This window comes from Oryctolagus cuniculus, chromosome 20 (genome assembly GCF_051225735.1).
Source record: "Oryctolagus cuniculus isolate XC-2025 breed Fujian yellow rabbit chromosome 20, ASM5122573v1, whole genome shotgun sequence".
In the NCBI taxonomy this organism is placed as follows: Eukaryota; Metazoa; Chordata; class Mammalia; order Lagomorpha; family Leporidae; genus Oryctolagus; species Oryctolagus cuniculus.
The window spans coordinates 40,048,120-40,071,353 of NC_142886.1; the positions used below are offsets into that span (position 1 = coordinate 40,048,120).

At 44.5% G+C, this 23,234-nt stretch overlaps 1 protein-coding gene across 8 annotated transcripts in view; it reads right to left on the reverse strand.

Moving 5' to 3' along the window:
• Positions 1–23,234, reverse strand: part of EFCAB11 (EF-hand calcium binding domain 11) — a 178,325-nt gene that overhangs the window by 59,979 nt on the left and 95,112 nt on the right. For 4 of the 8 annotated variants that reach the window (XM_089322639.1, XM_089322641.1, XM_089322637.1 and 1 more), the window contains exon 6: positions 1,755–1,872. The exons of 3 other annotated variants lie outside the window; for them this stretch is intronic. In XM_089322639.1, the coding sequence (XP_089178765.1) occupies positions 1,770–1,872 (103 nt within the window). In that variant the 3' untranslated portion in view covers positions 1,755–1,769. Of the gene's footprint in view, positions 1–1,754; positions 1,873–12,422; positions 12,499–23,234 lie in introns of those variants that run through there. One more of the 8 variants, XM_070065524.2, reaches the window with a different exon arrangement.

Below are 23,234 nucleotides of genomic sequence, written 5' to 3' on the forward strand. Positions count from 1 at the left end.
TTTAAAACATATGGCTTAGGCCGGCGCCGCGGCTCACTAGGCTAATCCTCCGCCTAGCGGCGCCGGCACACCGGGTTCTAGTCCCGGTTGGGGCGCCAGATTCTGTCCTGGTTGCCCCTCTTCCAGGCCAGCTCTCTGCTGTGGCCAGGGAGTGCAGTGGAGGATGGCCCAGGTGCTTGGGCCCTGCACCCCATGGGAGACCAGGAAAAGCACCTGGCTCCTGGCTCCTGCCATCGGATCAGCGTGGTGCGCCGGCCACAGTGCGCCTGCCGCGGCGGCCATTGGAGGGTGAACCAACGGCAAAAGGAAGACCTTTCTCTCTGTCTCTCTCTCTCTCACTGTCCACTCTGCCTGTTAAATAAAAAAAAAAAACATATGGCTTAATAAATTATAGCTAAATCTCTAATATTTGCTCCTGAATTCCCTTTGTGGAGAGGTAGTTGTATCACATAAAAAAAAAAAATACGGCCTCAGGGCTGGCGCCATGGCTCACTTGGTTAATCCTCCAACTGCAGCACCAGCATCCCATATGGGTACCCGGTTCTAGTCCTGGTTGCTCCTCTTCTAGTCCAGCTCTCTGCTGTTGCCCGGGAGTGCAATGGAGGATGGCCCAAGTGCTTGGGCCCTGCACCCGCATGGGAGACCAGGAGGAAGCACCTGGTTCCTGGCTTCGGATCGGTACAGCGCCAGTCGTCGCGGCCATTTGGGGGGTGAACCAACGGAAGGAAGATCTTTCTCTCTGTCTCTCTATCTCACTGTCTAACTCTACCTGTCAAATAAAAAAAAATATGGCCTCACAAAGATATGCAGTTACAGGAGAGGAGAGTTTTAATGGCTTTTTCAGATGATGAGAGATGGTCTTTTCTCAATACTATTGTACACTATAACTCAATAAATGGCATTTTCTTAAAGGCAAACTGCAATGTAGAACTTGAAACCATTTCAGTTAACTTTCATTCTTTATTATATTAAATTACATTGGTAACCTTGTACTTTTTTTTTTTTTTTTGATAGGCAGAGTGGACAGTGAGAGAGAGAGACAGAGAGAAAGGTCTTCCTTTTCTGTTGGTTCACCCTCCAATGACCGCCGCGGCCGGTGCGCTGCGGCCGGCGCACCGTGCTGTTCCAAAGGCAGGAGCCAGGTGCTTCTCCTGGTCTCCCATGGGGTGCAGGGCCCAAGCACTTTGGCCATCCTCCACTGCACTCCCTGGCCACAGCAGAGAGCTGGCCTGGAAGGGGGGCAACCGGGACAGAATCTGGCACCCCAACTGGGACTAGAACCCGGTGTGCTGGCGCCGCTAGGTGGAGGATTAGCCTATTGAGCCGTGGCGCCAGCCACCTTGTACTCTTAATGGATCTTCACTCAAGCATGATGGGTGATTTCTGTATCATCATACAGTGGTCATCAGAAAGTACCAATTCGTTGACTAGTAATAAGGGATCTTCTCAATGTTGACACATTTCATCATATAATATTAAAAAGTCATAGTCACTAACATCACCACTGAACTCATCAGAAAAGTTTCTAAGGATTGAGAAACCGTCAAGCTCACAGTGGTGGACATGAGTTTCCTAAGTTCTAATTTTCCTTGGAAAGCTCAAATTTTAACTTTGGCAACAAATACGTCAGTTGTTTTTCTTGGATTGACAGGCTCACTTTATTCATTCTGGAGTAAATGTTGACAAACACTCAAGTCTGAATAACAGTAGTATGTCTGTCAGTTATTCTTTCAAATAATAAGTTGCATTCCTTTAAAACAGTGGCCAGCTCAGATCTCCACAATCAGGCAGATGTTCTTCCTGGAGACGCTCATCGGGCTCCAGCAGTGACAAAACGCTTCATGGCCACTCCCCAGAGGACTCCTCAGAGGACTGAGATTCAATAAAGTGAATAATAAAAATAAAATAAATAATAAAAATAATAAAGATATTCTTAAGTGAAGCTGTCAAGTTCTTAGATAACTGTGAGGTCAAGGTGGTAAACAATACAGTGATTACCATAGCAGCTTAGTGCTACTGTCTCGAGTTAGTGAAAATCAGGTGAAATAATTCATGAACTTTTACCACAACCATCAGGGCAAATGTCAAGAGAGTGGAAACAAGGCAAAAGTATTGTGAAAACAGTTTTGATCTCACTACACTGGGCCCTGGGCCTGTGGATCATGTATAGAGAACTTTTGAGTAGATAAATGAATACAAGGAAAACCATTACAGGCTAGCTTGGGTGCCTGTGACCATGCTGCCTAGAACAATCTTCAATCCATCTGAGTGCCTTGTACCTGGCTAACCTCACATGCTTCTTTCCTCTCAGACTTCCCAATTATTTTCTCCTATCCACTCCTCCAAAACTTGGCTTTAGCTCAATCTCTGGGTGTTAACACCTAGGCCTTAACGAAGTCCTAAATGGAACTCAATTTCCTGATTTCATTTTTGTTATTATGTTGGGACTTTGGGTATTAGCCCTTTGGTCTCAGGCTCCCTGATCAGGAGTAAGTTAACCATTCAGTGGTACTGCTTTTGGACCACTGTGAGATGGTCTGCCAGGTGGGCCTCTGACTAGCTAGCTTTCTGTCTTGTATTGTGTAGGTGGTTGGAAGAGGCAGTGGTGGGGGGCAGGGGTTATAAAACATGGATATGCTATGGATTGATAATGTTTAGGAACATACCTAACATTGAAAGTACAACAAAATTGTTTTGTTATTTTTTTATCTTGTAAGATAAGGTAAAATAGTTTTCTTGCAGAAAAGGGTTAAAAATAGTCTTGGGGTAGGAGTTTGGCATAGCAGGTAAGATGCATCTTATATCACAGTGCGGGGGTTCAAGTCCCAGCTCTGCTTCCAATTCCAGCTTCCTGCTAATGTGTACTCTGGGAGGTAGCAGGTGATAACTCAAGTATTTGGGTCCCTAGCACCCACATGGGAAACCCAGATTGAGTTTCAGGCTCCCAGCTTTGGCCTGGCCCTGGCTGTTGTGAGCATCTGGGTAATGAACCAGTGGATGGGAAACTGACTTTTCTCTCTCTCTCCTTTTCAAATAAATAAACATTAAAAAAAACTTCATCTAGGGGAGAGGGAGTGGGAAAGGGGAGGGTAGTAGGTGGGAGGGACGTTATGGGGGGGAAGCCATTGTAATCCATAAGTCGTACTTTGGAAATTTATATTCATTAAATAAAAGTTTAAAAAAAACATAAAAAAAAACTTCATCTGATCAATAAACATAGGCTGAAAGAAATATACACCATATTGTACTTGTTTTAAAACTTATTTTCATCTATTTGAAAGAGGGAGAGAGAGAGAGAGATGGAGAGAGAGAGAGAGAAAGGAACCTTCTTTTTGCTGGCTCATTCCCCAAATACCTGCAACAGCCAGGGCTGGGCTAGGCCAAAGCTGGAGCCAGGAATAGCATCTGGGTTTCCCGCATGCGTGGAAGGGACCCAAGCTCTTGAGCATCACCTACTGCCTCCAGAATGCATTAGTAGGAAACTGGATCAGAAGTGGAGTAGTGGCCGGCGCCGCAGCTCACTAGGCTAATCCTCTGCCTTGTGGCGCCGGCACACCGGGTTCTAGTCCCGGTCGGGGCGCCGGATTCTGTCCCGGTTGCCCCTCTTCCAGGCCAGCCCTCTGCTGTGGCCCGGGAAGGCAGTGGAGGATGGCCCAAGTGCTTGGGCCCTGCACCCCATGGGAGACCAGGATAAGTACCTGGCTCCTGCCATCAGATCAGCGCAGTGCACCGGCCACCGGCCGCGGCGGCCATTGGAGGGTGAACCAACAGCAAAAGGAAGACCTTTCTCTCTGTCTCTCTCTCACTGTTCACTCTGCCTGTCCAAAAAAAAAAGAAGAAGAAGAAGTGGAGTAGCTGGGATTCAAAATGGAACCCTAATATGGAGTTCAGGCATCCCAAGTATGGGCTTAACCCACCGTGCCCACAATGCCACCCTGACTGGAGTTCCATTGCATTGCTCTTCCTTCAGTATTTTCTGGATACACACCAGGAGTTCATCCAAGTATGAGACCTTGGTAAATGCATCATTTAAAATGAAAGTTGTAATGAGGAATGGAACAGAAAAGGTATCATTTTCTGAAAACAGCAAATAATTTAGAAACAAATGAGTCTGATTTTCAAGGAGGTATTTTCCAATGGAGTAGCTCATTTTTATCACTACAAAAAGATGCTTTTTTTCTCTATGCATATCTTTTCTTACTTTTCTGAGTGTGCTTGAACTACGGTTTACACATCAGCTCAACAACCTCCTCATATCTGGAATACCCAAGCACCACCAAAGGAGTATGTACGTAGAACAACACTCCAATAATTCCTAAAGTCAGTGACAGAATGAATGTCTTCATGCCACCACTCAGCTCTCTGGCAAGTAGAGCCCAGAGGTTTACCTTCTGGGGTGCTGAGAAGATGCCTCATTTGGCCCTGGCAGTGAGGGGCACCATCTTGGGAAAGCAGAACTGTGGCCGGCGCTGCGGCTCACTAGGCTAATCCTCTGCCTGCGGCACTGGCACACCGGGTTCTAGTCCCGGTCGGGGCGCCGGATTCTGTCCCGGTTGCCCCTCTTCCAGGCCAGCTCTCTGCTATGGCCAGGGAGTGCAGTGGAGGATGGCCCAGGTGCATGGGCCCTGCACCCGCATGGGAGACCAGGAGAAGCACCTGGCTCCTGGCTCCTGCCATCGGATCAGCGTGGTGCGCCGGCCGCAGCGCGCCACTGGAGCAGCCACTGGGGGCTGAACCAGAAGAAAAGGAAGACCTTTCTCACTGTCTCTCTCTCTCACTGTCCACTCTGCCAGGAAGGAAGGAAGGGAAGGAAGGGAAGGAAGGGAAGGAAGGAAAGGAAGGGAAGGAAGAAAGGAAGAAAGGAAGAAAGGAAGAAAGAAAGAAAAAGCAAGAAAGAGAAAGCAGAACTGTGCAGGTGACAGAGTGCTCGGGAGGCACCATGAGTCTGTGCCCTGGGGAGACACAAGCTGAGAACGAGCAACGAGAAGGCGGGGGTGCATTCAGGAGCCCCAGTTCATTCCAGTGGTGAGTCTGAAAAAGAGATCCCTGGGGTAGCTACTGTCCAGTTCCTTCACAGACACGAGCACGCTAACTTCTCCCATCAAGATGACTTTGATCAGCCCAGCCACTGACTGAAAGCTCGTCAGAGTTTGGATCTCAAGTCCTATAGGCAAACTGTCTGGATTTGAATATTGGCTCCATCACTTATAAGCTGATCAACCTGCGCAAGGGACTTAACCTCTCTAATCTTCAGAGCCTTTATCTATAAAATAAAGACAGAAAATGGACCCATATCATGGAATTATTTTAAGGTTATAAAGGGACAGATGATCTATATAAAGTGCTTAGTACATTGGCTGGCATGAAGTTTAACAAATGACAACAATGATTATTATTAGCATTATTCTTCAGAACACGTAAAGCTGGTCATCTCCTGGAAGAAGAAATGGCCCAGGACTTTTATAGTCTTCCCCTACCAATCCCAGAAAGAGGACTATGAGAAAAAGTTGAGGATGCTATCAGATTTTGGGGTACTAATTAAAGACTATGTCACTAAGGAATGTTTCCACCACAATTGGGAGAAATCTCTTTAGACATACACATGTGTATTTTTTTAAAAAAGATTTATTCTACTGGTTCACACCCCAAATGGCTACAATGGACAGGCTGGGCCAAGCTGAAGCCAGGCGTCTGGAACTCCATTCAGGTGTGCCATGTGGATGCACACTTGGACTTGGGCCATCTTTCACTGCTTTCCCAGACGCATTAGCATGGAGCTGGATTGGAAGCGGAGCAGCTGAGACCTGAACGGGTGCCATACGGGATGCTGGTGTTGTAGGTGGCGGCTTAACCAGCTGCACCACAATGCTGGTCCCTAACATGTGGATTACTAACCAACTGTTCTAAAAATATGTAGTCTTCTTAGTTGGGGACTCAAAAAAATACCAGTTTAAGGTCTCAACTACAATTCTCTGATTAGAATTATGGTTACCTCAATTCTGATGACCTGCACCTTCTTTGAGTTTCAAAGCTGACCTGTGAGGGTTGGTCCAGGGACTTGTCAACTACTCAGACTCATCTGCATATGAGTTAGCCAATGGCAGATTACTGTCCATAACTCACTATTCTCTCTACCTGCTCTTCAACATCTCTGAGATCCCTTCCCAGGATCCTGACTGCTCTGCATCCTGTCAGTAGACGGATGGCCTCTTGGTTTTGCTCGTTCTTTATTCTCTCCTGGCCTGAGGCACTGGTGCCATGCCTTTGTCACACTAGCCATTATCCTTGTTTTTCCATCACATTCGACCTACAAAACCCAACTCTGAAATCAGTGCAGTCATAATTCTCCTACCAGGCTTTGGATTCCACCTCTCTTCTCTTCTAGTGGCCTTGGTCCCTTCAGTCACACTCTTTTTTTTTTTTTTTTTTTTTTAAGATTTTACTTATTTATTTGAGAGGCAGAGTTACAGACAGAGAGAGGGACAGAGAGACAGTCTTCCATCTGCTGGTTAACTCCCCAGATGGCCACAATGGCTGGAGCTAAGCCGATCTGAAGACAGGAGCCAGGAGCTTCTTCCAGGTCTCCCACGTGGATACAGAGGCCTAAGCACTTGGGCCATCTTCTGCTTTTCCAGGCCACAGTAGAGAGCTGGATCAGAAGAGCAGAAGCTGGGTCTATAACCGGTGCCCACAGGCGGAGGCTTAGCCCACTATGCCATAGTACCAGCCCCCTTCAGGCACATTCTTAAACCTTCGCTCTGTCCCCTCTTTCTTCCCGATAGGTATCCTCAGGAATCTCCCTCAAGTTCCAGTTTCTTCTTTAGCATCTTATTATTCAAAAGCATTTCCATCAGTTCCCTCAACTTCCTCCTCATCAATTCACTCCCAATCCAAAGCAATCTCTGTTCCCATCATCATCATATCCAAGCTGCTTTTGCTACAACTGTCAATGTTTTCCATATTTTTGCTAAGACTGTCAATGTTTTCCATATTGCCAAATCTCATAGCTCACCTTGTTGATGTTGGTGACACCTAGGATTTCATCCTTACCCTGTAGTCTTCTCACTCTTTAAAAGCTCCACATAGGACCTCAACACACCTATGACTTCAACCACTCATAGGATTCACAAATCCATACCATCTAGCTCAGATATCTCTGCTACGTGGAGATCCTACAGGCACACTGATTAGGAATACGGACTCTGAATTCAGAAAAACTCAGCTTACAAGTCCATTCTCTGCATTTAACAGTTGTCTGGTTATGAGGAAATAACTTAAACTTAGGTTATAGAACAGGAGCAACCATATCTCTAGTATCTACCTCCACAGTTCTTTCAAGGAATAAAAACAATGATACATGCTGAAGCACACAGCTAACACAACTAGTGTTGTTGTTGTTACAGAATCCTCTACCCAAATCTCCCCAAAGTGACTCAAAACTCACGTATTCCAGCAATCAATTTAACGCCCCCTCTTCCACCTTCATGATAATAGCCTGTCCCCCTCCTGTAAGTTCTTATCAGTGGCATCATCTCCCATGAGGAAGTCGAGGCTCAGAGGAGCTCCTCACTCTGCAAGAAAGCGCAGGAAAACGGCCATTTTCAAACCCTGCTCCTTCTGAGTGCCAAGTCCATGCTGCCTTCCATGATGTATGACTGGTGTTCGATTCCTGCGCCAGAACCCAGGACATTTACCTTGGACTCCCTCTCTCTCAGCTACATCTAGTGCGTGCTGGAGAATTGGCTCTCATGAAAAGAAAAAGAAAAATGCCTGGTTTGTAGCACTTGCTGATTTCAAGTCGCCAGGGCACCATCACTGAAACGATGGGCAGGGCTGGCTTGAGAGCTGGCATGAGCTGGCGCCAGCACACCACAGGATGCTGTCAGCCCCAAGCCTGTGAGTCTGGGTCCTGATCATCTGACTCAAAGCCCTTCGCCAAAAACAACTTAGTCCAAATCAAGTCAGATAAAACAACAACGCGCTGAACCACATCTGTGTGAAAAGGAATACTACCCAGTAACAGATTGCTGAGACCCTCTCCTTTTATTTGCCTTTTCCCTCTAATTTACTTTTCCCCAGCTGACTTAATTTGGACTAGTTATTCTTCAGGAAGTCCAACTACAGGCAAGTGTTCATCTCAGCAGCCTCCGCTCCCACCTCCCTTCACCTGCCATGGCCCAGCCTTGTGTATCTGTTCCTCATGAGTGCCAGGGCCTCCTCCCTCATCTTCCCTGGCTGATTCCTGCTCCTCCATGTAGGCCTCAGACATCTGGGATGACTTGGAACAGATGAATAATAATGTGAAACAACAGGAATTAAGTCGGGATAATGCAAATGTCCAACAACTGGCACATTACTGAGATAAACTAGGCTAGTTTTCAGAACCTACATGGTGTGATGCTATTTTGGTAGGGAAGAATGTACTTTTTACACAGAAAAGAATCTAAGAAGTTGGACTTGGGATTCTGGCAACGACTTTATAATGAGGGTGGGGTTATGTGAGTTTTTCTGTGCATCTATAGCCTCTGTAATAAGTAGGTATTGCTTTATGTCATGAGAAACCAGTTTTGAGTTAAGATATTTCTATGGTTAATATCTTGGCATTCCAATTGTTCATCATCACAGTTTTAGACAAGGCTGACTGGCTGACTATCCATCAGATAGAAAACTACGGAAAACACATATTTAAGAACATGGAAATCATCATATAATGCCCCAAAATTACCAGGACTGAAGAAATCAGACACCCCAAGTCTTAACTTTCAGGTAAAGTGTAACTCAGCAAGATTTTGTGTTGATTAGATTATAATTGACCAAATTCTGTGTGATCATTAACTCTACCTTGAAATCTCTTCTGAATCTTGGATTTTTCATTTTTCTATTCTCTTGGTTTCCAGCTTAGGAAAACAAATTCCTGAGAGTACACAAGCCCCTCATTATGATCAAAGTTCTGCCTACTTCTTGGCACCTCCCCCTGCCACAGGTTCACCTACTCCTCACCCCAGTGAAATCACCTCTGCCCCTTCTCTGGCCAGTTGCACGCTCTTTGCTTGAGTAAACCAAAATCCATGCCCCTGCATGTGCCATGTAGTTTCAGTTCTTTATGCCTTTGCACTTGCTGTGTTCTCTGAAATATCTTTGAAACACACACACACACACACACACACATTCTTTGCCTTTGCATTTTGAATCTCTAGACTGGACTGCTCAAAGTATGGTCTGCACATCAATAGTATCATTACTTGAGAGTTTGTTAGATGCAAAATTTCACACACACACACACACACACACACACCCCATAACATCTATTGAATCAGGAACTCTGAGGATGGGACCCAGGAAGGACATTTTAAAACCCATACAAGTGATTCCTGTGCGCCTGAAGTTTGAGAAGAACTGAACTGCTCTACACAACTATTAATGCTGCCTGAATTAACTGATAAATCAAATTCGGCACACTTTTACATTTTTAAAGACCTACCTCCATTCCAAGCTTTTGTACATGTAAATATATAAATGTGTACACATACGTCTCATATCACTCTCACCAAAATGTCCAGTGAAACTGTACCTAATTATTTCATCACAGGATATTTAACTTTGTTCTCTTAAAAGACAAAGGAAGTTACCACATTCTATAGCGCTTCATTTTAAAACAATCTTCATTTCAATATTTACTTATCTGATAGGCAGACAGATGGTGGTGGCAGGAGACAGGAAAACAGAGAGAGAGCTCCCAGCCGCCAGTACCTCCCCAAAGGCATACAACAGCTGAGGCTGGGCCAGGCAGGAGACAGGAACCCAATCCAGGTCTCCCATGTGGGCAGCAGGGACCTGAAAACTCAGCTATCACTTGCTGCCCTCCAGGGTTTGCACTAGCAGGATGCTGGAACCTAGAACAGAGCTCGGACCTTACCCCAGGCACTTTGATATGGTATGTGAGCATTCTAACTGGTCTCCTAATTTCTAGGCCAAATACCCACCCAATTTATTATTAGGTAGCTGTTTAGTAGCTTCTTCAGCCTCTTTAAGCTTAATCTGAATAACTCCTAATTTTGGATGGAAGTTTAACACTCTACCTCTTGCCTAGGACCTCACAGTAATTGAATGGGAGGTCTGAGTTCATCAAACTCAGAATTTAGTCTAGGCTTGGTCCACTGAACACAATACTCCTAGTCCTACTACAGGAATTAACTTGGTGCAGAGACCTTGGAAGGTTACTGCAAACACTTTATTCTGTGGTCAGACAATTAAATGTGTAAAGGTCCCTACCCTCTATCTGGTCATTACCTAAAGGACATTCTTATTGGGGCAGAAGTGATTTGTTGGTGTTGTAATATAGGCAGGCTTTTTACATCTCCCTCTGTAGCTGCTGAAATGCTGGCTGGCACCCAAATGTCCCACTTGGGTTTTGTTCAGGAAAGATTTCTTCCAGCTGCTTTATTTGTTCCACGATTACATGTATGAGCTTCCAGAATGTACAAGATCACAAGTCAAATGAAAGGCTTCAGTTCCCAGTTTGCATAAAGAGAGAAAATTTGCAACCAAGGAAACAACAAGACTTGGCTAAATGAAAGTCTAAGTATAAATGAGACTGAATAGTATTCCCACTAAAAGGTCAGCGCAGGCTAACGTGCTAAAAGAAAACAGACACTGTAGAGTAATCAGAGTGTCTTTGTGCTCTAGTTATGGTTACACTTGCAAAGGAATTCAGACTCCCCTTTTAGCATTTATAATTTGGAGCAAAACAAGCTCATGGAAATGAAAACAAATTGACATTTAATAATAAACAGAAACAACTACATAATCAGGTACCTGTTTTAAGGTTGGGAAGATTAATCTAAAAGTGAAATCAGGGCATCCTGGAGATTGGCCATCACTCAAGTGAAAGCCTGGGAATCAGATAAAGAGATGCAGGGCTACAGGAAGAGGCTTAACCAAAGGAAGGCACTCATGGCAGGTGCAAGAGTAACTGAACGCCAGGGAGCGGGAGACCGTCACATCCCAGGACACGAGAAGAGCACCTGTAGCACGAACGTGGAGAATCCGCCAAAGCGCATCATCAAATCCAAAACTACATCAGGAAATTTAAGAAGCAAAAGCTGAGATTTGTTCCCGGACTCTCAAAAGTATGTACTGAAAAGTCTGCAAAAGTGGACAGAGGCTCTAACGTCAGTCAAGCTTCCAACACACCACACGTTTATGAGTTGGGATTAAGTTGCAGAACTGGTGAGAACACAGACTGGCCATATCACAGATGGACAACTGCCACAGGTAGAGAAGATGAAGCACAGTGAGACCTTCAGAAGATGATGCGTAAACCATGAAGAGGCTCTGCTCCGCAGCAGAGTCAATCAGTGAATTTCAAAAAGTCTGCTACAAAGCAGGAAACACACACACAGAACTGGCTGCACATTGTGTGGATGACCCTCAGCTGCTGGAAGTGTCATCTGCCAGCAGCTCACAGCTGAAAACTCCTGCAACGAAACCCCCCACCAGGAAATTGCCTTGTTCCTGCCCAGGGCGATGCCCCCTCCTCTGGGGAGAGCCCCCAGCCTGTGTCTCGTCAGTGCAGGACAAGTACAAATGACTTCAATCTCCATCTCCGAGTCTGTTTCCTGAGAGTCCAGTCTGATACACATCAGTTAAAGGTTCATTTTTAAACTTAAAATATAAACATGTGTTTATTCCATGATACTCTCATCGATGCTGAGCAGTTAATTTTAAAAACTGGCCCATTGATTATCTGTATCTCGTGTAAATTACACCTAAATTGCCTGTGGCTTCCTAGTTTGCTTTCCTGAAAGCATGTAAATTTAAAGACTACTGGAAAACAACCTAGATATGATTAAAAAAAAATCTCCCAATCCACAATTTCTATGGTTAACTTACAGCTAATGTGATAGATTTTTTAAAACTTTAAAAACTGCGATAGAATATATATAACATAAAGTCTATCACTGTGGGCATTTTTAAGTGGACAGTCTGCTAGCACTAAGCCCACTGCTACCGTGCAGTCATCACCATCATCCATCCCTGGTACTCTTTTCATCTTGTGAAACTGAAACTCTGTGCCCTCCAGACAACAGCTCCCATTCTCCCCACCTCCAGCCCCTGCAGCCCCATTCTCCTTTCTGCCTCTATGGATTCAACCACTCTGGGCATCTCAGTGCCTCAGCTTGATCAAGCCTTTCTGAAGCCCTCAAAGTTGATTTTTATAGAAAAAGCAGCTGTCTTTTTGTACTTACATTCCATCTGTTTGCCTAATATTTAATTAAATTACATAATTACAATCACAAGTTCAACTGGCAAGGACACGTCTGGGAACAAACAAATGACATAAGCAGTTTTTGGAAGAGGCATAATGGCTGCCTGGCGTGGAAGTGCAAAGGCAGGAGGAGCCCATGGCTACAGGTGCTCACCAGGTCCTTGGGACTGCTGGACAGAGGGCTAGAGGCTTCCTTCCACCTGGTAAGCTGGGTGAGAGAGGTGTGTACACTATGTGAAAATAGAGACTGTTAGCACTCAATGAGCTCATTACACCAGTTCCATGATGTTACTACAGGCACATAATCCTGTGAGGCAAATGTTATCACCACCCTCATTTTACATACAAAGAAACCAAGGCACAGAGAAGTAGTTAGGCACTTTATCCAGTTGCACCACTAGAGAGTGGCAGGGCTGAGTCATTGCCTCCAAAGCTTGTCACCCTCACCCCACCTACCACACTAAAGTGAATACTAACTACAAGGTGTGCCAAGAACAAAATACAGAAGTGATCCTTTGTTTTCTGTTGGTGTCACCCAAAATGACAAAATCTATCACATCTAGTTTGGTTTTTTTTTATTTTTATTTTTTATTTATTTATTTATTTATTTATTTATTTATTTATTTATTTTTTGACAGGCAGAGTGGACAGTGAGAGAGAGAGACAGAGAGAAAGGTCTTCCGATGGCAGGAGCCAGGTACTTCTCCTGGTCTCCCATGGGGTGCAGGGCCCAAGGACTTGGGCCATCCTCCACTGCACTCCCTGGCCACAGCAGACAGCTGGCCTGGAAGAGGGGCAACCAGGACAGAATCCGGCGCCCCGACCGGGACTAGAACCCTGTGTGCCGGCGCCACAAGGCGGAGGATTAGCCTAGTGAGCCGCGGCGCCGGCTATCACATCTAGTTTTTATAAAAGGCTGTAATTTAACAAATAAGGGATGCACTTACATCTTCACAAGAAAAGATGGTAGCACAATCTGCAATTGTTATTTGTTTACCATAGAAATGCTTTCAGTTAATTAAAAGACAGGGAGTTAGGAGATATTTGCAAGGCAAAGAACTAGAGTCAGACATCTTAATTCTGCTCTCAGATTAGCACACACAAAAGAGGGTAAATTACAAATGAAAAGAATGGAAAGTTTATAGGCTATAATAAAAGCTAAGTGTGTTACAGTTCGAGATAATTCTGAGTTATGGAGGCAGAAGGAGGGAGGGGTATAAAGAGAGAGTGAGGGGCCCCTGCTGTGGCACAGCAGGTTAAGCCACCACCTGCAGTGCCAGCATCCCATATGGGAGCCAGCTGGAGTCCTGGCTGCTCCACTTCTGATCCAGCTGCAAATGTGCCTGAGAAGTAGAAGATGGCCCAAGTGTTTGGGCTCGTGCACCCATGTGGGAGACCTGGAGGAAGCTCCTGGCTTCTGGCTCCTGGCTTTGGCCTGGCCCAGCCCTGGCTGTTGCAGCCATCTGGGGAGCAAACTAGTGGATGGAAGACCTTTCTCTCTCTCTCTCTCTCTAACTCTGCCTTTCAAATAAATAAATAAATAAATAAATAAACAAATCTTTTTTTTAAGAGCAAGTAAGCTAGGCAGCATACCTAAAGTAACTCAGAGTCAGATAGGAGGTGACCAATCAAAGAGGTCTCATTACAACCATCTGCATTAGCACTCATATGGAAAAACCAAACTACCATTTCATTGGAGATATTTTCCCAAGAAAGCAAAGCATGCATTTGTGGTTGCCTATTAAAAATAATTATGGATGATAAAAACAGACACAGAGAACTTTTTTAAAAGTGACATTTCGATTGCTAAAGTGTAATAAGTAGAAGCAAGCTCCACAGGGCGGCCATCAGGAGACCAGGGCAGAGAGAGGGAGCCCTCATCCTATGGGACAACAGGGTAGTGTTTTTTCCACACTCATTAGCAAAAGGTCCCTCACCGCTCCTCCCTCCTCCAGAAGGCTGAGACATGCAGACAGCTGCAGAGATTCCCATCAGAACAGCACATGTCCAGAACAGCTTGCCCCACCAAGCTCCTTCTGCACCAACAGTCGGTGACCAGACATGAGACACACACCTAAAACCCAAGCTCTCGCCCAGACATCCTGGGCCGGCTCCTCTTTCATGGAGCCTTCTGATCCTGACACCATTTCTAGAGAGGGCACCTCTTCTGGTTATCCTAGAGGCACTTTAAATACTGGACTGCAAATTCCAAATTGACATTACTGCCCACCTTGCACTTGATTCTCCTGCTATGTCCCCTGTCTTATGGAATGTTACCATGGTTCTGTGGATTTGGGCATAAAATACCATTGGAATGCACCTGCTCTTCCACAACAGCCTCCATTTAGGGGCTTGACTCTTAGAATAAGACCTCTTGATAGTGGTCAGAAGGGTGTTAGCAGTTTGGCCAGGAGGTAGGATACACAATCTCTTTTGCTGAGTTCCACCTTCCTACCTAAAAGCCATGTTCAATGCCTGCATCAACCAGGGCACAGCCCTGGGGGAAAAAGGAAAGTGAAGTGGGGACTTGAGCTTGGCACTTTACTGTGAGGGATTTTTAGTGCACCACTTCGTCTGAATACAGCAATCAGCTTTGCTTCGCTTCTTTCCTGTCCTCTTCCCTCTCCTCCCCTTCTATTCCCTTCCCTTCCCTTTTCTACAAATGTTATTGTGCATATTTAAGATATACAACACAATGCTATGGGATACATATTTAGAGATAGCAAAAAGGTTATTATACTAAAGCAAATTAGCATATACATCATCTCACATAGTTAACCTTTGCTTTTGTGGCAAGAACAGCTAAAATCTACTCATTTGGTAGCGCAATTAAACTACCTATAGTACTCATGCTGCAAATTACAGCTCTAGACTTAGGCATCCTACATATCTGTTACTTCATGTACTCTGATCCACATCTTCCTGTTCTCTCCTCCCAGCCCTCAGTCTTGGTAAGCACCATTGAATTCTCTATTTCTGCAGCCTGACCTTTTCTTTTCATGATTCCACACTTATGTGATATCAAGAAACATTCTTCCTTCTGTGTCTGGCTTAATTTACCTAGCATAACGTTTTCCAGGTTCACCCATGTTATGACAAACAGCAGTACTTCCTTTTTGAAGGCTGAATAGTATTTCATCCCACGCACACGCACCAGTTTCTTTATCCATTCATCCAGAAGCAGATGTTTAGATTGTCTCCAAATCCTGGCTATCATAAATAATGTTGCAGTGGAACACAGGAGTGCAGATGGCCAGGCTGCATGCTAAGTTCCTTTCCACTGGGAATAAGCACAGAAGGTGCAGTGTCACATGGTCGCTCCATTTTCAATTTCTTTAGAAACTTCTGTACTATTTTCCATAATGTCTACAACGTATACTGGTTTCTTTTTCTCCTCACCCTTACAAACATGTGTTATCTTTTGACTTTTTGTTAACAGCCATACTAATGGGTGTGAGGTGGTATTCGCAGTGGTTTTGATTTGCATTTCCCTGATGATTCATGATGGTGAACATCTTTTCTTACGGCTGGTGGCCATTTTGGTATCTTCTTTGGAGAACTATTTATTCAGGTTCTTTGCTCATTTTTAAATTGGGTGGTTTTTTTTTTTTCCTATCATTGAGCTGTATGGGTTCTTCATAATTTGGATGTTAATCCTTTATCAGATGCAAGGTTTGCAAAGGCCAGCTTCTTTTCAAGACCCTTGTATCCAACCAGCAGACTTCTTCCTTCTGGCAGTCTCCTGCACTACAGTGATTCATGCTGGGTAAACACAGAACTACTGTGTTCACTGTCCTGAGCCATCTCTCCTGGCTGAGACACGCAAGGATGCTGCTGGCGCTTCCCAATAGTCCCCTTCTAGAATCTTCTTGAGAGCATTTGAGCTGGAGCAGAAAACATAAACCTGACTTTGTAGCTCAAACTGTGCCATGAGTGTGCAAACTGCAGGGCTGCCATCAAGTCACCCAATTCTCTGAGTGCGAGCTTTCTTGTAGGGAAAACTTCTTGTAGGGAAAACGAATGTAACTGTATTTCCATACCAGCTGGCTAAATCCCACAACAAACAATAAAGATCAACTAAGGACCAGGCGCTGGCCTGGGGCTCAGAGATGTGAGTCACAGCTCGGGGCCTTTATGCACTCCCAGCTTAGTGTGACAGCTGCAGACCAAAAATTGTAACAATACAACATGGCAAGGGCTGTAATCCAGACACCTGAAGCAGGAATGACTGAATCAGGTTGAGGGGAAAGAACTGAAAGAGAATTCATTCAACGTGATATACTTGCTGAAAAACATGAAGCCTGGCACATGTAACAAATGTATTTTTGGTTGATTTTGTAAAAATCCCCTGCTTGTGGGCTTCTAGGCACTGTGGACCTTGTTGTTTCCTTGTCTTCCTGCAAGTTCCCCTTTTATATGAAGGACAAAACGCCTGACGAGCACTGGGTGCAGTTTTGGAGCAGCTCTGGTATAATCGTCAGGTGCCTCCTCTGAGGTCTGTTATCTCTGACACCGACTTTTCTAATCATACACAAATACTATGTGACTGCTGCCCACTGATTCAACCGAAAACCAGGCAGTTTTCTTCCTTTCTTCCCACCTTCATTAAGAAGGTTTCTCAGAGAGGAGACATTCTGAGTTGTTCCCTAGACAGGGAAAGTTTGTAGTCTGAAACACAGAAAATGACATTTTTTGATGCTAATACTTCATGATATTTTTACCATTGTACCTCATTATCTTATACAAGAGAATAAAGCAAAGTAGACACTAGAAAAAATATAAAGTGGAAACCAAAAATTCTGATATCAAATTTTTACCCAAGGATAAGAAATTAAATAAGGATCTTGGATCATAGCTGCTTTTGGATTCTGGACAAAGCTTCTAAGGTAGCAAACAGTGTTTGTTGTTGTTGTTGCTTTTAAGATTTATTTATTTTTTTGAAAGTCAGATTTACAGAGAGTGAGAGCAAGAGCGAGCGAGTGAGCAAGAATTTTCCATCCACTGGTTCACCCCCCAAATGGCCACAACAGCCAGGGCTGGGCCAGGCTGAAGCTAACAGCCAGGAGCTTCATTTGGGTCTCTCATGTGGGTGCAGGGGCCCAAGAACTTGGGTCATCTTCCACTGCCTTCTCAGGCACATTAGGAGGGAGCTAGACTGGAAATGGAGCAGCTGAGACTCAAACTGTCGTCCGTATGGGATGCTGGCACTGCAGACTGCGGGTTAACTGGATGTGCCACGGCGCTGACCCTGCAGTGATTTGCATTACAGACTATAGTGGTTTTTTTCAACTTTTATTTAATAAATATAAATTTCCAAAGTACAACTTTTGAATATAGCAGCTTTTCTCCCCATAATCCCCCTCCCACCTGCAAGCAACCCATCTCCCACTCACTCTCCCATCCCGTTCTCCATCACGATTCATTTTCAATTATCTTTATATACAGAAGATCAACTTAGTATATACTAAGTAAAGATTTCAACAGACTGCACCCACAAAGACACACAAAGTATAGAGTACTGTTTGAGTAGTAGTTTTACCGTTAATTTGCATAGTACAATGCATTAAGGACAGAGGTCCTACATGGGGAGCAGGTGCACAGTGAATCCTGTTGTTGATTTAACAATTGACACTCTTATTTATGATGTCAGTAATCACCCGAGGCTCTTGTCATGAGGTGCCAAGGCTATGGAAGCCTCTTGAGTTCACCAACTCCAATCTGAATTAGACAAGGCCATAGTCAAAGTGGAAGTTCTCTCCTCCCTTCAGAGAAAGGTACTGCCTTCTTTGATGGCCTGTTCTTTCCGCTGGGATCTCACTCACAGAGATCTTTCATTTAGAGTTTTTGTTTGTTTGTTTGTTTGTTTGTTTTTTTGTCACAGTGTCTTGGCTTTCCAAGTCTGCAAACTCTCATGGGCTTTTTAGCCAGATCCAAATGCCTTAAGGGCTGATTCTGAGGCCAGAGTGCTGTTTAGGGCATTTGCCATTCTATGACAGACTATACTGTTTTTAAAATATGTCCACACATTCTTGGATGTCACCTGTTTCAAGAGCAAAAGCTAAAAGCCCTTCCCCTGAAATGTGGGCTCTCTCCCAGAAATCTCCCGCAGGGCCATGTCATGGAGAAACTCAAGTAACCCTGACCAGAGGGCCATGTGGTGAGAAACTGAGGCCTCTGCAAACAACATGCCCCAACTTGCCAGGCAGGTGAGGGAGCCAGCTCAGAAGCAAATCCTCCGGCTCCAGTCAAGCCCTCAAGTGCACATCGAATTGAATGTCACCTCATGAGGGACATGGACCAAGCTCAGCTGCTCAGGAATTCCTGACCCAGACACACTGGTGAGATGCTATGTGTTCATTGCTGGAATCAGCTAAGTGTCAGGGCTGATTGTTTATCTGCAACAGACAACTAAGGCATGGGCCAATAGGGTAGCAGTGGTAAGGCTTCTGCAGCAGGACACAGTTCCCTTCGTTTTCTCTGGATCCTTTACATCTGACACACATGGTTGTGGGTTGTGAGACAACACAAAACATCACTGCTAGCTCTAGCTCATTCCACCACTCCACATTGCCCACCTCATAGGAAGAAACTGACGCTTAAGATACTAGAATCATAAGACTGAAAAAGACCGAGTGGTTGTGGCTTCTTAAGAAATAATTTAAAATAAGGTCCTTGGCGAGGCAGTAATAACGAAAGTAAGCAGCATCACAAAGCTGTACAATCCAGGGAAATAAAGCAAAGCAAGTGCTAGCTACTTTTATTAGCCACCAAACAGTGCGTTTTGGATTTTACCAGACTGATGGTTTTGGCACTTAAATAATTTATTTCATATTTCAATTTATTTCATTATTTAAATAATTTATTTAAAAACACAGTTTTGTGTGGATAGTGTGAATTAGTCTCTAAAGGTCCAAGATGTTAGATCTGCAAACAGAGGAAAGGGCACTTTAATCTTTTATTATTTCTTACTTTTCTCAAAAGTTAGATTCATTTCTTAATAAATATTTCCTGTAAACCTAATTTCTGCCAGAAATTACCCAAGAGCCTGAGAATGGAATGATGGGAACTATAGTCTGGTCCTCGGGATCTCGCAGATGGTAGACTAGTGATTCTCACAGGAGCATGGCCTTGGGGACATAATACAATATGGATGCACAGGCCCGTTTGTAGGAACTCAAATATGAAAGGTGGGGCAGTCAGGCCTGGAGGTCTCCCTGCTGCTAAAATCGTAATTGATTCTGATGCTCGTTCAGCATGGGAAAAAACCAAGGTGCATACTACAATCCAGCCCCCTTAGTCCTTCATCAAATATTTAGCGCACCTCGGGGCCCAGGTCTTGGGGACACCACAGTAAGGAATTCCAGCCAGACGAACGGAGGCGTGGTGAGGGTGTTCTGTCATGGCAGGGGCTTCTCCATGTCCTGTCACGTGGCAGGCTTGACGAGCAGTGAAAGAGCACGGCAGCAGGGTCACGCGTTCTGAGCTCTTCCGATCTGAGAGCAGCCTCACTGATTTCATAAGCTAATCTCTCGCTGGTGGCTGGGAAGCTTTAGAAGTTGACCTCCCCAGAGCCAAGCATGAAGGAAGGGAACAGAACCGAGTTCTAATTTACCTTTTTCCTGGACTGCCGCCTCTCGGGACTAAAACGTGTCTTCAAGAAACGGAGCAAGGCCAAAGTATATATCTCAATCAAGTCTAAAAAGCTTGCGTTGTTACTAGAGGCATGTCCTCTCAGGTGCTACCAATCTGGGACTTTTTGGAAAGATATAATTGAGCATGAAAAAGAAGGTAGATGTGAAAAATGTCTTTCACTTGAGACTGTTGGAAACTGTCTGGATTTGAACTCTAATAGGCATAAAATAAGTTCATAGAAAACACTAGTTTCAGAGTCTGAATCAATGACCTAGAAATAAATCTCAGAGAGGGATAAGTGAAATGTTGAAAGAGTAGAATCAAAGAATATCAAAATGCTATTTCCAAGTGGCTTGTAAAAATAATGTTTTGGGGTTACATTGTGGGAACAGGTACATTTTAAATCTACAGGCATCAATAATATACTGGCATTTTGTTACTTAATGGTAGTCAACTGAGGAGTAAATTTCCTTCCACAGATATTATGACTGGAAGTGACTGAGGAGCTCATGATCCAGTCTCACCACTAACACAAAGTCCTCTCCTTTCCAGGACCATTCCCACCTGGTAACCATTGTCACCACGCTTCTAACTACCTAAGGTTAGCTTTTATTTCTTAGATTTTTATTTATTTGAAAGGCAGAGCCACACACACACACACACACACACACACAGAGAGAGAGAGAGAGAGAGAGAGAGAGAGAGAGATCCCCCATCTGCTAGTTCATTCCCCAAATGACTGCCACGGCCAGAGCTGGACCAATCTGAAGCCAGGAGCCAGAAGCTTCTCCTGAGTCTCCCATGTGGGTGCAGGGCCAAGGACTTGGGCCATCCTCGCTGCATTCCCAGGCTCATTAGCAGGGAGCTGGATTGGAAGCGGGGAAGCCAGGATGTGAACTGCTGCCCACATGGGATGCTGGCATCGTAAGCAGTAGCTTAACCCGCTGTGCCACAGCACTGGCCCCTTGAAGGTTAACATTTTGTCCTCCTCCTACACAAAACCAAGCCCAGATCTCTTATTGATAGATTTCTCCATTTTCCCTGTTGTCTCCCCTCTGTGTCCATGACAATGGCTCTCCTGGGACAGTTCCTAGTCTGTCTTCCCTCCCAGCCACTGATGCCCTTCACACGCCCTGCTGCTGCGCTTCTCTTTCTAGCCATCCATGGCATCGTGATTCTCCTTCTTGCCTGAGCTCCCCATCTTTGGAGCCGACTCTGATAGTTCTCTGTGTGTTGCTTCCCAGCATTCAAACAGCTATCGAGGCTGATGGTTTCTGCATTAACCTTTCTAAGATCTGACCTTCCTCTCCCACGTCCATCTCTTTCCCCATCAGCTGAGGCCTGGTCAGTTACCATGGCTACTATGCACCAACCTCTTCATCCTCTGGTACCTCCTGCAGCTGCAGCCTACAACCAGGTGCAGGAAGACCTTTCTCATCATGTCCCTTCCCAGCCATCCTGCTGACTCCACCTCCAGGACCTTAGCTAGACCGACCTCTCCTTTTGCAAGTCAAATCCAATATATTCTCCAAGATCCAACAGGAAACTCCTCCTTGGATGACATCTTCCCAATCAGAAACCCCACCCACAGTAAACTATAACCTTGTCAGTGGTCAGGTCAGGATCACATTCTCTTAGCTGCAATGAGAGGGCAGTTCTTGCAGAGACCACTGCCGTGGTGGGGGGTGTGGGGCAGGCAGGCTCCTATACACGATCGCTACATTGGACTGAATTGCACTGCAGCTCTGCCAAACCTTAATTACATTAGGATTGAGGGGGAAAAGAGGAGGCACATCTTGTTTCAACTGTAATAGTTCTTACTTTAATTTATTATGTAGTAATAACGTGAGCAGATGCTAAAAGCATTCATTTTTTAAAAAAAATTAGAAAATGACGAACAAAATCCTTTAAACATTTTTGTTCATTTTCTTTCCTCTGACACTTTAGATCGATCTTCTCATTCTGAATACAAAGGGGTCTTTTGGCACCTGAGGAACGAAGGAATCATGACAAGGGGTAGATTCAAATATGTGAAGGATGAATTGTGTCCAGAAAACCCTGGGTCAGAGAGAGATTTTCCAAATGGGAAATGAATTCTGACAGGGAGCTGACTGCTGGGAAATGAAGGAAGGCTTTGAAAAGCTACTCATCACCATCAGATTTTAGTTCTGTTGACAACTCTAAATATACACGTGGAATCTATAATATATGTGTCCTTCTGAAAAGAATTTCAATATGCCGAAGAGGAATCCACATCATCAAAGATGTTAATGTGTCACAGACACAAAATAACAGATGTTCATGGTAATCAATCTTATCTCTCTTGATATTAAGGTGAGTTCTTGGCTAGGTAAAATAATCAGGAAGTTACTCTGATACATTGTGCAACATCACATGTGAAAATTACAACTACATTTTGTTTGTATCTAGTTGCTTCTGCATTATTTCATTTAATATGTGAACTGTTTTCTCTCATGCACAGGGCATTTATTGAGCATTTTCAGTGTGCCAGGCACTGTATACAGTCTAAGGATTCAAAAATTGCTGTTCAAAAGGAAGCCACAGCCAACTAGGGGATTTCACAGGCTTGGTGGGGAAAAAAATGAAATGTAAAAGACAGGAATTAACCAAAAGGGAAGACAGAACACAAATTGGAAAATGTTAGTTTTGTTTATCTTTTTAAAAAGATTTACTTTATTTGAAATGCAGAGAGCAAGACAGAGAGAGACAGAAAGAGAGGGAGAGATGGATCTCCTATGCACTGGTTTACTACCCAAACAGCCACAACAGCTGGGCTGAGCCAGGCTGAATCCAAGTGTCTGGAATTCTGTATGGTCTCCCATGTGGGTGCCAGGGCCTCAAGTGCCCAGACCATCTTCTACTATTTTCCCAAGTGCATTAGCAGGGAGCTGGATTGGAAGCAGAGCTGCTGGGACTTGAACTGGCACTCTACTTGGGTATGCTGGTGTTGCAGGAAGGCAGCTCAACCCACTGCACCACCACACCAGCCCCCAATATGGCTTCAATCTTTAATTCCTTAAATTAAGAACAATCTAACCACTCAGTGTTAAATAAATCCAGCTATGAACTCTGCCAATTTGATCAGATTCAGTTTTCTGAAATTCTCATGTCTGAATGTATCCGGCCAAATGACAACAGTGACAGTCGCGCGTGTGCTAAGATGCTGCAAAAACAGGGATTCTGCAGATGGAACAGCCCTCAGTACCAACATCTACCCCTTCAGAACTATAACTGTTGGTATTTTTATTTTCTCATTTGTTATTTGGCAACACTTCCTTCAATGTTGTATATGAAACTTAGAATGATATTAATT